Source organism: Pieris brassicae, chromosome 5 (assembly GCF_905147105.1).
Source record: "Pieris brassicae chromosome 5, ilPieBrab1.1, whole genome shotgun sequence".
Classification (NCBI taxonomy): domain Eukaryota; kingdom Metazoa; phylum Arthropoda; class Insecta; order Lepidoptera; family Pieridae; genus Pieris; species Pieris brassicae.
Genome location: NC_059669.1, coordinates 9,475,587 through 9,490,041, shown reverse-complemented (window position 1 = coordinate 9,490,041; position 14,455 = coordinate 9,475,587). Strand labels below are relative to the sequence as shown.

General features: G+C 33.1%; 2 protein-coding genes across 2 annotated transcripts in view; one reads left to right on the top strand and one right to left on the bottom strand.

Moving 5' to 3' along the window:
- Positions 1-413: 413 nt before the first annotated feature.
- On the bottom strand, positions 414-2,133 carry LOC123709945. Its single transcript, XM_045661576.1, has 3 exons — positions 1,880-2,133; positions 1,475-1,798; positions 414-1,363 (listed from the first exon to the last, which is right to left on the bottom strand). Exons 2-3 carry the CDS (start codon positions 1,484-1,486, stop codon positions 755-757), a joined length of 621 nt encoding a protein of 206 aa, XP_045517532.1. The 5' UTR covers positions 1,487-1,798; positions 1,880-2,133; the 3' UTR covers positions 414-754.
- A 2,095-nt stretch (positions 2,134-4,228) lies between these two features.
- LOC123710227 overlaps positions 4,229-14,455 on the top strand; it is a 195,482-nt gene continuing 185,255 nt past the window's right edge. Inside the window, exons 1-2 of the mRNA XM_045661995.1 lie at positions 4,229-4,310; positions 6,335-6,538. Coding sequence (XP_045517951.1) covers positions 6,388-6,538 — 151 coding nt within the window. The 5' untranslated portion in view covers positions 4,229-4,310; positions 6,335-6,387. The remainder of the gene's footprint in view (positions 4,311-6,334; positions 6,539-14,455) is intronic.

Here is a 14,455-nt window from a genome sequence, read left to right as displayed (position 1 = left end):
TTATTCTGGACTCAACAAAAGAGTTTTTAATAGAATTTGACATTAAAAATTAAAGAATAAATAAATATTTATCATAACTTCTCAACAATAAAAAAAATGTTATGCCGCAACGGCATAGTTTATATTAGTAGCTACATCATTTTCCTTTTTTAAGGGAAATAATTATATTTCGCCTGGGATTATATGTATATATATTTGGGGCTACAAGAACGAATTATAATCTATAATTAAGGGTAAAATAAATATAATTAATAGAGATTTATTATGATTGAATTAATTTGTAATTATCGCATTTCAGTTCTGTTTCTAATATAAAATGAAAGCAACTTTAATGTTAATAAATAATATGAATTATTTTGTTATAAAACTCATAAAAGCTTTTAACAAAAAAATATCTAAGAATAAATGTATTCATGCAAATAAAGCGTAAATAAGGAAGCCACGGAATCGCTTGAACCGTCGAACTTTCAACTCTAAAAATATCGTTGTGACTGGTGAGGGGTCACCACACAGTCATAACACACACGCATCGCCTCCTGAAAGGTCACACTGAATTCTGAATTGCCGAAAAATCTATCGCTATACCAATGTGAAGTGATTTTAGTGCTTGTGTTTGATTGTGATTAGAATTAAGATGAATCGTAAGTGTATAATTCTAATCTTATCCAAACAGCCAAATATTTAGCTTTAGTTACAATTAATATTACAAAATAATAAAAAAAATTACATTAATAGAAAATGTAAATAACACTCTTTATATTATCTTCTCCAACGAAGACAGTGTTGCACTAGGTTTAAACGTCTCTTTCTTTGGATGTAGCACACGCATGCTCCGCAGTTGGAGCATTAACTTCTCTGCCAAATTATCCGGTATGGGTACAATGCCATACTTCGGTACCCATTCGGGCTTTGTACGTCTTAGATTGGTTAACACAAACTTATTCTTTTTATTCAAATTCGGTGTTCTGGCTATAATATCATTTATGTACGCTTCATTGTTTCTAAGGATGTCTGTAGTTGGTAATTCTGTTGGTGAAGGTGGCGCTAATGTTGTTTCTTGTTGTACAGGAGTAGTCGTTACTTGTGTTGATGGCGCTGTAGTTGTTTCTTTTTCTTTCGTTGATATTATAAGTGGGTAGGGATAGGGAACCATCACGATGGAAGGTTGGAAGCAGTTGTTGCACGTGTTTCTGCAGCATGGTTTTATGTCTTCACAGCGTTGGCAAGTGCAGGCGCATTCATTAGACTCCTCGTAGTCCTCGTAATCGACATCTGTGTAGTCGTAAGGCATTTGATTTTGATAATAGGGCGGATATTGTTCGGTTGCAATTAATACAAGACAATTCAAATACACTGTTATTACCTGTAAAGTTTTAATTTACTAATTTCATAGATTAACGCGAGGAAATAAACAACTTTAATAAAAATATCTTTCTGTTCTTTTCTTTTTTAGAAATTAATTTTATATACTCACAATTTTCTCCATATCTCGTAAATTTAGTTAATATAATCCAACATTCTTACTATTCTTATCTCAAATTGGCCAACTTTCATGACAAGTGCGCCACTGTAGACTCAGGTGTATCACAATGGGTAAGAAAATTCAATGCTTTGCTGCTATTGTTCTCTTACATAAGCTGTTACTTATTACGGTTATAACAACTATAGTTTTAAGGTACAATGATGTAGAAATTCTCTTAGCAAGGATATAATTTATTTAGGCATCACGTCATCGTTATTAATTATCATTATGGCCTCGATAGTCCACCCTATTTGGAGATTTTTAGAATTTGTCGATCTGGAAGTCGAAACGTCAAGTGGAATTATACATTTTAGATGTACACAATATAAAAATGTGTTAATAAATAATGTATTTCACCTTAATACTCTTCTTGTATGGAAGAGAAACGTCTGCCGGTAGGCTCAAGCAGAAGCTTGGAGTGCAAGCTGACTGGGAGGTCGCCTTCCATTAAAAAATATAGTATATATAGGACTTTATATGTGTCGATTCCGTCGACCGGAATTATGTTCTAACACATACATTAATACCATAAATATGACTTCAATTGGCCAAGAAGCAATCTTTCAAGTACAATAATTTACAAGTTATTACAGGCGTTAAAAATTAAGACACTGACGCTTTAAAATTCAAAAGTCCTATATAAAATTACAAACGCGTCCCATTTCATTACGTTAATTAAAATTTTGGCTTGTACACAAGTTCTATTATATAGCGGGTGACGGGTCACGACCTCGTTGGACTACTAAAATACCCGACTAGACCTGGATATACGCCAAACATACCTTTGCATGTACGAAACACGAGTATCAAATATCTATATAAAGCCAACTTTGTATCAGTTAAACGAGTTCAAAAGTAATATTATTCATTTATTAATATTTGAAGCGTTGACTTTGCTTTAAATTGATTAAATTAGATGAATTTTTAAATTACGAAGTTTACAATCTATGATTGACAGAGCATGGTGTTACCATTATAAAAAGAACATCACCGCCAAAGTATAAGTTTAACATGGATACACAGTTTCAGCGAAATTAATTATACTTAATAGTGAATCGTTATCCATATTGTTTATAATATTATTAATGCAAGTTTTCATAAAGATTAGTTAGCAGATGTTTATTTTTGGTTGCGCGTGCGCAGGGCGGGTCATGACCTCGCCCCGCCAGAATTAGCTCGTGACGACAACGCATGCGCGCCAACACGACCGCGCATAACCTATAACTATGACATAAGCCAAGCAGCTGAAAATGCTACTATGCACTTGTTATGGTATATCTATTAATTTCACCTTTATTTATTAATTGTGTGTTGGGTGTATTGGGTTAGAATTTATTCCCCGTGTATGATTGGAATTTGAATGTTCAATTTGAAATCCTTTGCTTTGCGTGCGTCTTCAAGGTTTCATTATTCATACTTTTCATGAAAAAAACGAGAAGCTACGAGTGCAAAATTTTTCTAAAGAAATGCTAGTTTCAATACTACTTTTTTACGCCATTTAAAGACCCCGGACGTAAGTAAAATATTAAAAAGAGGTGTTTCAGTAATTTGTTATCAGTATTGGATTTGATAAGGATTCGCTTTGTCCGCTGTGAGTTCGATATCAGTGTTATCAGTTTATCAGCAGTCACGAAGTTATGTCCGTTCAAGCGTCTATCTTTTGCCCTTTTCTTGTACTGTTATTGACTTTGCAATTATAAAACAATATTTCACATCTTATTTCTATACATGACGGCAAAATATTTTTAGGGGCATTGTTCATTTTTGCATTGACATTGACAGTCTTCTTGTTCTTTATCCTACAAGCGAGGAGGTTTATTAAGAATCGATAGATTTTAAGGGCATAGAGAATGTTTACACATCTATTTTGCCGGGAAAATAACTTGTAGTTTTGAGAGATTTCAAATTTATGTTTGCTAATTAGTGCGTTTTTTATTGACAAAAAGGAAACTAAACTATGATAGCCAGACTAGCTATATTGAGTCATTGATAAGAATTGGGTAAAACCCAGTTTGACTAAACATTGACTACAGGTCATAACATTTAGTAAAAAAAAGCGTTTTGCCAATAATTTTATTATTCGTGATATGAAAATGTTTATTGATATTTTGTATCTATGGAGTTTATAAAGGAGAATTATATTGTAAATCAATTTTTATATATACACACGACTTTTTATAACCTTTCTCAGTGACGATAGATTTGATACATCTCTTTCAGTAAAGAAAACGAAACCAAGAAATACTAAATAAATGCAAAAGTAAATTTAAAAAAATAAATAAAGAAGTAAATACTAAAATCTAAATTTAGGAGTCTAGAAACACGGTACCTGTTTTAAAATACGTAAAACTAATTTTACTAAATAATTTTATTAAGTATAATTTTTTAGGCAGTAAAGTTTATTTATGAAAATTATTTAGATTCCTTTCTTGATAGAACTAATTCGTTTTTGGCCCCAGTAGTTTACTATACAGGATGTTGATGTATACAACTACACATATTCATTTGTGAATGGTTGTGACATTACGTAAAGGTAATAAGGGCTTGCTAGAGGCATCGGAAGGTTAAGAGCCCGTTATCGCTTCTTATCACTCGTTCGTACCATGCCCCATTTGCTCGTTTGACCTGACACCTCAGTTATCAGTTGAACGCGATAAACCGATGTACTCTACCTGTTTTACCTTCAGTGTTTGTTTTTTTTTAATTGTTCAGTTTCAGTGTTTTCAGTAGGAATTTGTGTCGTGTTGTGTCCTTTTGACTTCTTTCGATTATATGCATGGTGACTTTGGTAAGGGATACTATAGGATTTACCTAGCTCTAGCCACGTAGTAATATATGTTTTGTAAACGTTTTAAATGAAAAAATTGAAGAGATTGAAAGAATATACGAAACTACCTTTTGGAAGGGGCAACTAGAATCATCTTTATATTTTATTTTACGTTTGAAAGTGCTATTTTAGGTGGTCTTTTTGAAATAAATGAATTGACTTGACTTGAAAAAAGGAACTTGAATACTTAAGCAGCTCATTGGCAAACTACATTTAGATAAAAGCGCGCCATTTATACAATTTACGTCACTTTAAGTGACATTAGAAGTTAGGTATATAATTCACATTGAAATTTACCGTTTTAGTTGAGGATGAATTTTAATACAACTTTTCCGTGTTCTTATAAATTAATAATTTTACTTGCCTTTTTTATCGCTGTATTTCCTCTAATATATTAACAAATGATCATGAAACATATACAGAAATCTGAGGCCCATATCTAAAATGGTTGTAGCGCCATGGATTTATTTTATTTCCACTGCACGGTGTCAAATTTTTAACCGATTTAAAAAAAGAGGAGGTTTCTCAATTAGACCTGGATGTTTTTTTGTTCGCGGATAACTTTGTATTTCATGAACCGATTTCGATGATTGTTTAATACAGGGGAACCTTTGAAAATCTGTTCAAAATCAAAATATCGGAAAATGATTCCTTCGATAGTTGTTTTTTTGGTAAAATATCAACATCAAATTGGCAAGATTTGATTATCCTTTTAAAGATGTGTTATTAAACAAGATTGTAGTGCTTAGCTAAACAGTAATTTGCTATAATTTGAAACATAGTTACAAAAATAAGATAGTAAGATATACAATCACAAAGCGAGAATTATATCTACTAATATTGACAGGTCGTTTAAAAGACCTAGCCTATTCGTTTATGCTATAATTTTTTTACGAATTTGCCCGTATTTTGCCGCACGTTCCGGCAAAATACGGGCCTGTAGAAACATTACAATAGATTTTAAAGGCCGGCAACGCATTTGCAAGCCTTCTGGCAATGTGAGTGAAATATTATCACTTAACGTCAGGTGAGCCTATTGCGAGTTTATCTCCTATTACACAAAAAAAACGTACTTGTGTATAGCATGTTTAAAATTTTGTTTTATAAACTCGTTATGATTATACGAATTTAAAAATAATTATTTATGATATCGCGCTGTTACAACGAATGAATGATGAAGAGACGTCCCAATTGGATTGCAGACAATATTTTTTTGACAATACTCACTCTCAAATTAATATATTCGTTTGCGTCAAAGTAAAAGCATTATCTTGTCGTCTGTCAGTGATATTGTTACTGTTATAAATGAAGACATTGTAAAAATATATTCAAACCATATCGGGCCAATAAAGCAGTTATCATGTGTTCGAAGATTTCCATTGCTTAATTTATTGTAGAAGTTTAATATTGTTTTATATTTATTATTATTATGTAGTTTCTACCCTCTGGCTTAATTGGCAGGTTTTGATTCCCGATTGAAAATTATGCGAAAATGTAATTACAATATAATATTACTATGGTCTTAATAAATATAAATTAATTAAGCAAGTAAGCTATACTGAAGTCTCCTATAAAATAAATATTCATAGATATTTCAATGGTTAAAACATTGGGTTATGAGTTTCACTGGTGAAAAAACTGAGGATAACCCTTTTATAATAAATAGTTTCGAGCAATCCCAGCGTACGGTCGTACTAGTTACGAGTTAACGATAACACTTGCTTATGAAGGAAAATATCGTTGAGCAACCGGCATGCTCAGATACAAAAATTTACTTTTATTAGGAAAGGGATGATCACCTATTAGGAGTACTTGAACCTGTTTGAGGAATTGTCTTTTTTCGTATTTTATTTTTCTGAAAAGTCAAAATTTGAAAAAAAATTGTCGTCTCTTATCGCTATTCACAGACACGGCAATATAACAACCAAAACACTCATTTATGTTAATATCATCAAAATAAATAAATTACATTATTTTTGTAACAGATAAACAAGAGAAAAAGTATATCGTTCTATCGCGGAACTATTAATAAATAAAAATGTCAAATATTGTGATAACGAACGATGTGAAAAATGATGAAGTGATGAAAAGTGAAGTGACAGTGAAACAAGAAGTCGAGGATAGACCTCAAAGGGAGACAAGGCTGACCAGCATCATAGATCACCTGAGGTACCAAAATATGAGTCGAGGTGAGTGATCTAGTTAAAATAATTGTATTTAATGCTATTAATAACTGTTACGCTACTGTGTAGTTCACGCGTCTCATTTATTATTAAAATTTTCCAAGTCAATGATTGGCTAATGACATTCCTTGTATGTGTGTATAGTGTTCACTCAGTTTCAGCACTTAGACGCCCATTTAAATGACATTCCCTGAAAAATAATCTCAATGTAATGTTTTTTTTTGGTATCAGTAGATATGAGTTAAATTTAATAGAAATGGGAAGTTTATTCTTATTTATTTTTTATTTGGACCAGATAATTAGGACAAACACATGATATAAATTGACATACATACAAAAGTATAAAAAAGTGGTGCCGTCCATATAACATGTGGACACGACCAACGACTTCACGTAGATACAATAAACAGTGTTAATACAATAACCATAAAATAAAAGAATTAAACTTAAACCATGAAAAGAAATTATTGGCGTGTGTCCTAATTCTACTCTTAGCTGATTAAAACATATACAAGTAAAATTATCACACCACCGTCATACGCTGTTATTGCATTAAAGTCTATTTACCAAATAACTTCGCAGGCGTATTTGAAACGGGTCCTGTGTCCACTGCTATTTCCCGTATCTCAGGAGGCAAGCTGTTGTAAAGACTCGCATATTTTTATTTTTTAGGTAGATGTATATGATTTATGTTACGTGTGGGATTTCAATTAGATTTAATGCTCGTGAGTTTATGCAACTTTTTTTTCGGCGGCGGAATTTTACTAAAACATATTTGCCAAAGGGGTTACACTGTTTCCCTTAACAGTTGAGCATTATAATTGAATTGCAATAAGCTTTCTCTGTAGCATATAAATTCCTTTAATGCACCTAAAATACCTAAATTATTTTTAAAGGAAAACGTTACTCTTATGATTTATTGTTATTAAACGATAAAATCTTTTACTTTGATTTGATTTGAAAAATAATATCATATTATAATTAACCAAACTACTGTTAGTATTAAGATTATTTGATTATTCTATACTGATAAATAAATTACGAGAAAGGATTTAGGAAGTCGTGAACTCCCATGGGGCAGGGAAGGAATATAATATATATTTTTATAGAACAGGGGTGAACGGGCAAAAGTCCCATCTGATGTTAAGTCATACCGCCCATGGACACTCAATGCCAGAGGGCTTGCGATTGGTTTGCCGGCTTTTTAAGAATTGGTACGTTCTTGTCTTGAAGAGGACCTTCTTAAGCCGAATTGTTTCGGATAGTCAATGACCTCCGTCATTCACCTTTTTTTTATAAGTAGTTGCTTCATAAATAATTACTGGCCGATTTCTACAGAACTTGTTTGGTCTTATACTTTTTACACCCTCCCTCGCAAGGGGGGGTGTTTAGGCTCGCGCCCTGTTAATACAAGGCGGTACGGGGGCAGGCCTTTCACCCTTGATGATAAATGCAGCGCGGAGACAGAGGACTCGACTCGCAGCGCGCAGAGTGGTTTCAAGAAATTTTTGTATCAGCTACAAAGTTATACAAAGTAAACCTAGCTAAAGTACAATAGTCGATTTTAATCAAATAAATGTTTAATTCATGACTCTACCACTTAATATTCGCGAAATACTGGCGATAAGCGAACAATTATTTTATCACAAAGGTTACGGTTCAGAAAGGTTAAAGCAACAAATTCAAAGTAGAACCGCAATGATACCATCAGCATTGTTCGTAGATCTAAGATTCATTGGGAGCGAATCTAATTGCGCGGGCGCACCCGACGCGTGCCTTTTGTCTCGCCCGTAATTACTCTTATAAACCCACTAAGCGATTTACATTAAGGGTCGAGGCTGAAAGGCGAGGGAAGCGGAAGCGATTTTTTACTATTATAGAAAATTAATAGACAAAATATTTAACTTGTTGAAGATAGAAACCTTATCATGGTGAGAACTTGGCCCGTGCCAAGTTGGTGCGGTGCTTAAAGGCAGTTCTTGCCACACATGGAAGTATTTTAGAACCAATTCGACTTAGGGTTCTTAAAAGGCCGGCAAACCGCTTGCCAGCCCTCTAGCATTGATTTAAATTTTGTTTAACTGTTTGTGTTTGTTACGATGTTTAATATATGACTAGCGAAGGGTAATATGAATATAAACGAAGCGTTTAACGTTTTAAAGACTGTTTACGTTAAGTAAATGTATAAAGCATTGCAATTGTATTTTATTTTTTATTTAATTTATTAATCTAAGTTAGTATGCATTTTATTTAATTAATGAGGCAAGATATTTGACGGATTTATTAAAGTAATGTTCCTCTCATGGACTGTGATTGTAAGGGTCTACCGCTAGTGCCTGGTAATAACCCTGAGCATTTGTTTGTGTTTTCACCATCAGCTGTAGCCATCAATTTTTTTTCTAAAGACATAAATCTTTCCAAGAAAAACTCAATTATTCTGACTGCAAGAAACGATTTTATGGTTTAAGAATAAATTGTTCACACAATGTTCGCTTACTGAGAAATAATATGTAAAACTAAGTTTAGTATTTAGGGCGCACAGTGTAGGTATATAAAATAACAAAAGCATAACAGCAACAAAAATGTGGGTAGACGTAATAAGCTCGATCAGTCAACTAAGAAATTTTGGTTGTGTATATATATCAACAAAAATACAGCAGATGAGTTATTTCTAAATAATGTTGAATCAATTATAAATTTGCAACGTGGTTAAATCGTGTTCGCCTATCGCGCCTTCTATCACCATGCACCGAATCGCGATAACATCGGCGCAAAGGTTGTGACTTCGTTTCCGTTTTAAAGTCTACGGTTTCTATTAGAATGAGATTTACGACGTGTTGGATTACATCAGTGTAATTATTTCATAGCCAACCTGTAATTACATTGTAGGAAATGATTACTCCAATTAGAATCATCAAAATGTAGACAGCTCAAATTATTTATTCGTTGTTATGTTAAAAGTATGTATGCCGTGATAATCACGTCTGCTATTAGGACGCTGTACATACCATCCGTATCACCTCGACGTCCGTCGTTTTACCACTATGTGGCCAGCTGCCCACTGAAGTATTGAAAGACTGGCAACGCACTTGCGAGCCTTCTGGCAATGTGAGTGTCCATGGGCGGCGGTAAAACTTAACATCAGGTGAACCTCTCGCCTGTTTGACTCTTTCTATTTCACTAGACTATTTCATTAAAAAAATTTGTAATTGTGTAAACGTTAAATAAATATATGCATTTCACTCTGAAAACATTATTTTTATATTCAAGTACACTACATCTAACGTTTTCTACAGTATACTATAATCTATCTGTTCTAAAATACACGAATTGATCAGATCACTACCGAATATATCAAGCTCTAAATACCTAGCGTTTTGCTCATTTTGAATCTCGGGAATGAATAAAACGACAGTGTTAATATTCTGTAAGAGGGGACTGTTTGTATTTGACAATTTAACAATTGGTTTAAGAACGTAACGCCAGCTAAAGATGACATCATTTTAAATTAGTTTCATCATCGGACGTCGAGGCAGAATATGAAATTCACCCGTATCACCTCGATGTTAGTCGTTCCAAAACTGAGCGTTCTTTAAGCCAGTTTTCGCGCATCATCTCTATGTGGAACCAGCTGTCCGCTGAAGTACTTCCAAACCGATTCAACTTAGGGTACCAATTCTTAAAAGGCCGAGGAAAGTGGTATTGATCTTAGAGAGAGATTTCTCTGGCTTTGATGGTAATATCAGATCAGCCTGTTGGCTCCCTGTTCTATAAATAAAATTCCTAAGTCGCTGATGGTACGGCGGCCTAGAAAATCCTGTACTGATAAATGCAAGGTGTCGAGTGAATGATCTTTGATTATTTGCGTTGCAAATGTATAGCATATAAGGGATTTCATATAAAACTACCGTATTCAATATGACTGCATTATGATAATGAATTCAGCTAATTAACGTCGTATAGAGTTAAGTAAATAAATAGCTGTTAATAGCAATACTTAAGTGTTGCAGGTGACCAGGGGTTAATGTGCGGCGCGTGTCGTACGGGGGCAATTCTCACTGACCGCTAACTGATTGTGAAATAGCCGCTTAATTACTGAGGGTTATTGTAACAACTTCAGAATGCCATTAGGGAAATTGTTCTTTATCAAAGTGATTAGGTTTAGTATATGTTCCAGAATTTCGTTTATGTATTTTGGAGTATCCGGCGCTAATAAACGGTAGATAAATTTATTCTAAATAAATAACAATAATAACCCAACATCTTAATGACTACATAATTCGGATAAAATCAGTAATACTTTTTTATCGTTCTACTACCCTTGCCATTGTGTCCATTTTTCCATCACTAATATTGTTACTACAGGATACCTACATAAAATAAAATCAAACTTAATGGGCGAGAATAATAATAATAATCCAATTGCTTGCGACCAGCTCTTACATTTTTGTCTGCCTTTTTCAAATAATTCATAATTTTGTCGCAGAACCGCTTTGTTAAGATCTGTCTACTGTCATAAGCGTTTAAAGTTCCAGATCGTGCCTGGAAGATGCGATTATACCTAAGTATTATTAGTATTTAAAGATCAGCAATGTTCGAAATACATAATTTCGATTTAATGATTTTTGATAATAGTTACGTCCACTATTTAGAATTTTATCGTCAGTGTTTAGTGTGTTTTTGAGAACTATCGTGAGGCAAGACATTAGCATCAGTCTAACCTCTCTTTGTTCCCAAACTAATAGAATTTCTCCAAATCCTTACGTCTGATAATATTGTGTGCCGTTCTTCTTGGTAAGAAGATATTGTAACGAGGTATGTACTCAGGACTTATTATTCTAGTATAAGATTGTGTATCGACGACCACCGAACCGTTCTTTGTGGTACATAATTTTTTTGTGACCACTAAAATGGGTTTCCTTTTTGGGCGTCCCATTGTTTACCACCCTAGACTATAAAAACAACATAGGTTTTAGGTTTCCTTCCAAACGAAACGTTTTATAGTTTTTAATATTACAGTGGAAATAATTTTCTTTTAAAAATACGGGGATTTTATAAGCCATCGCCATCGGCTATTGTAAATAGTCATTATTTTCGTTTCATCAACTCATAACGCTCAAAACCTAACCAATCCTTGCTACTTCCGTATTTACTATACCCTGATTGTAATTTACTGTTACGTACGTGCATAAATATCTGACCTATCTCAATTAGCGGCCTCGGTGATTATTTAACTAATGATTTAATAAATTGCCGGAATGCTCACAGCCACGGCGCTGCGTTTAATCGTTTATGTAAAATTTATTTGACGCGTTTTGTGTTTGAGCTTTGCTTAAGACATTTTAAGCATCGAATCATTCTACCAAATTGGACCATTAATTGTAAGATCTTGATTTAATAACGTTCCTTATTAATATTATATTTATTATTCATTTTATGTTGTTAACCCGACTTTAAAGTTATGGCTGTGACGTCGTGTAGTTTTTTTGTTCTAATTCTAAGTATCTTATATGGATACGTAGATAGCACTACGCAACAACGTTTATTTATTTATTTAATATATTTAGAAGAAATATAATATAAAGTTGATGATGTCCTTAACAGTATCTCAGATAAATAATATTTATATACTTCTGTTCAACGCTAAATCTCGTTCCTGTCTCAAAAATAACTTCAATGTTTTGGGAGCCCATAACGTAAGCTCTTCCGAAAACTGTATCCTTGAAATCCCATCTCATAACTCCTCCTTTCTTGGCAAATCCTTTAAGGTCTCTGCAGTTAGGCTATGGAATTCACTTCCCGTCCCTATTCGCTTAGCTCCTTCTCTATCTTCCTTTAAATTCTGTACAAACATTACCTGTCCACATTGTATCCCTAACTTTCATTCATACTAACTACAAACTGACGTGAGACTGATCTTAAATTATCGTGATTCATGTGCACTTACTTTTTATTTTTCATGTATCCTTTTTTTTAGTTTAAGTTTGTTATTTTTTTGTTCCTGTTTAGTATTGTCTCAACAACTATGTAACATGTATGTTTGCACTTCTTGTCTACCTTATCTAATTTAATACATTTTTTTTCTTCTCTTCTCACCTTACCTGGAAGAGATCGCTCGAAAGCAATAAGGCCGCCAGTTGCCTTCCTTTTAAAATAAATATGTTATTTTTATATTATGTGCAACGAAGTGTGAATAAATAAATATATATACAAACATGACAGCAGAACTGTTGACAAGTAGATAATACAATATAAAGATGACACACATATATATTTTAAATAAAAATCACGATAACAATGAGAATTATACATGACCTTAGAAAAAATCGTTAATGAAGCAGTAGAAGAGTGCGAAAAAAATACAATTTAACAATGAATTTGGTACTGAAAATACGACCAAAAAGCCGTAAGACTCCTATGGAAAAATTGTTTTATCGACTATACAATACAATTCCTGACCACGATTTAAATTATATGTTTTCGATTGGAAGAGATCGGACGTATCTACTTATCTTAATGTCCTTTTGTATGGCAATCTAGATAATAATTTACCAAAAACATTCAAAGATCTTCATACTAGAGCTTTTAAAAATCGACTTAATGTACTGCTTTGAAAAAATAATACTATTATTTCTGTGAAACAATGTAATTAATATTAATTTGTTAAAATATTTTTAAAATGTGATGATGTGTGTAAATCAACATAAGAATTGACATTGATGATCTAATTGATAATGTAAAAAAAAGTTTTCACAACATTTCTTAATATAGTTTATTTACATTTAACTAAAGTATGTAGGTACCATTTAGTTCCATAACTTTTTGCCATCTTGTCGGTAGGGACATGATCCTATTGCTATATAATTTTTTTGTGGTCAATTCCCAGTTCTTCAGTTACGTCGCAACAACTAATATGCCGATCTTGCTCCACTTTTTCAATAATGGCATCCATTTTTTCTGTAATAGGGCGACCACAGCAAATCTTTGACATCATAATTTCCGGATGGAAAACGCTTAAACCAAACTTGTGCTACTCTCACACACACTGCACTAGGTCCATAAACATTGCAATTTTTTCCGCCGCTTGCGTTGCATTTTTACCTTTTTAGTAGTAAAATTTTAAAAATGTATAGAATTTCTTCATTAAATTCACTGATCTTGACAGTACGAAAAATAAATAAAAAAATCCTAATTTGAATTAAGAAGTATTTTCTTTAAAATTTAAACTTTTAATGATACCAAAACCAATACAAATAGAATAGCCAAAGAGATTTTATTACAAGTTACATACTATAAGACTTTTTCCCCAACCTAATATGTAACTATTACGTAAAATTCTACCTTTTAATTATGTAAGACAAATTTGCACGCCATTATGTGTGGCAGAATATGTGATCTTTAGATTGTACCACCATAACATTTTTGTAGCATATTCTTGCAAATAAATTATTATTATTATTAACAAGATCTATGTAAGTGTGACCCCGTACTAGAGTAAAGTTAAATGAAGCTCACTCGAGGGTAATATCTATTGGGTGTGAGCGAACAAGGCAAGCGCAAGATCTATAGATGGCGCGCGGAACACGGAATGATCTGCTGTCACATAGATTAAATAAATACAGGGGTGTCAGTTACTACACTTAGGCCACAGGCTGACGAACTTTACGACAATTTATGTCTATTAAACATACGTGCGTACGCTATCGCCTTACAACTGAAATGAGATGGGCAGACCATATTTCCAAGTGTACAGACCGAAAATAGACCGCCGAAGCCACCCAGAAGGGACATAGAAAGAGAATAGCCGACAAGAAATAACCTACTGTGTGATTATTTGATATGTAAATTTTATTGTAAATAGTATGGAATCAATGAGGCTTTATTATTATAATTTATAAAGTCATGTAGTTTTCAAATATCTCA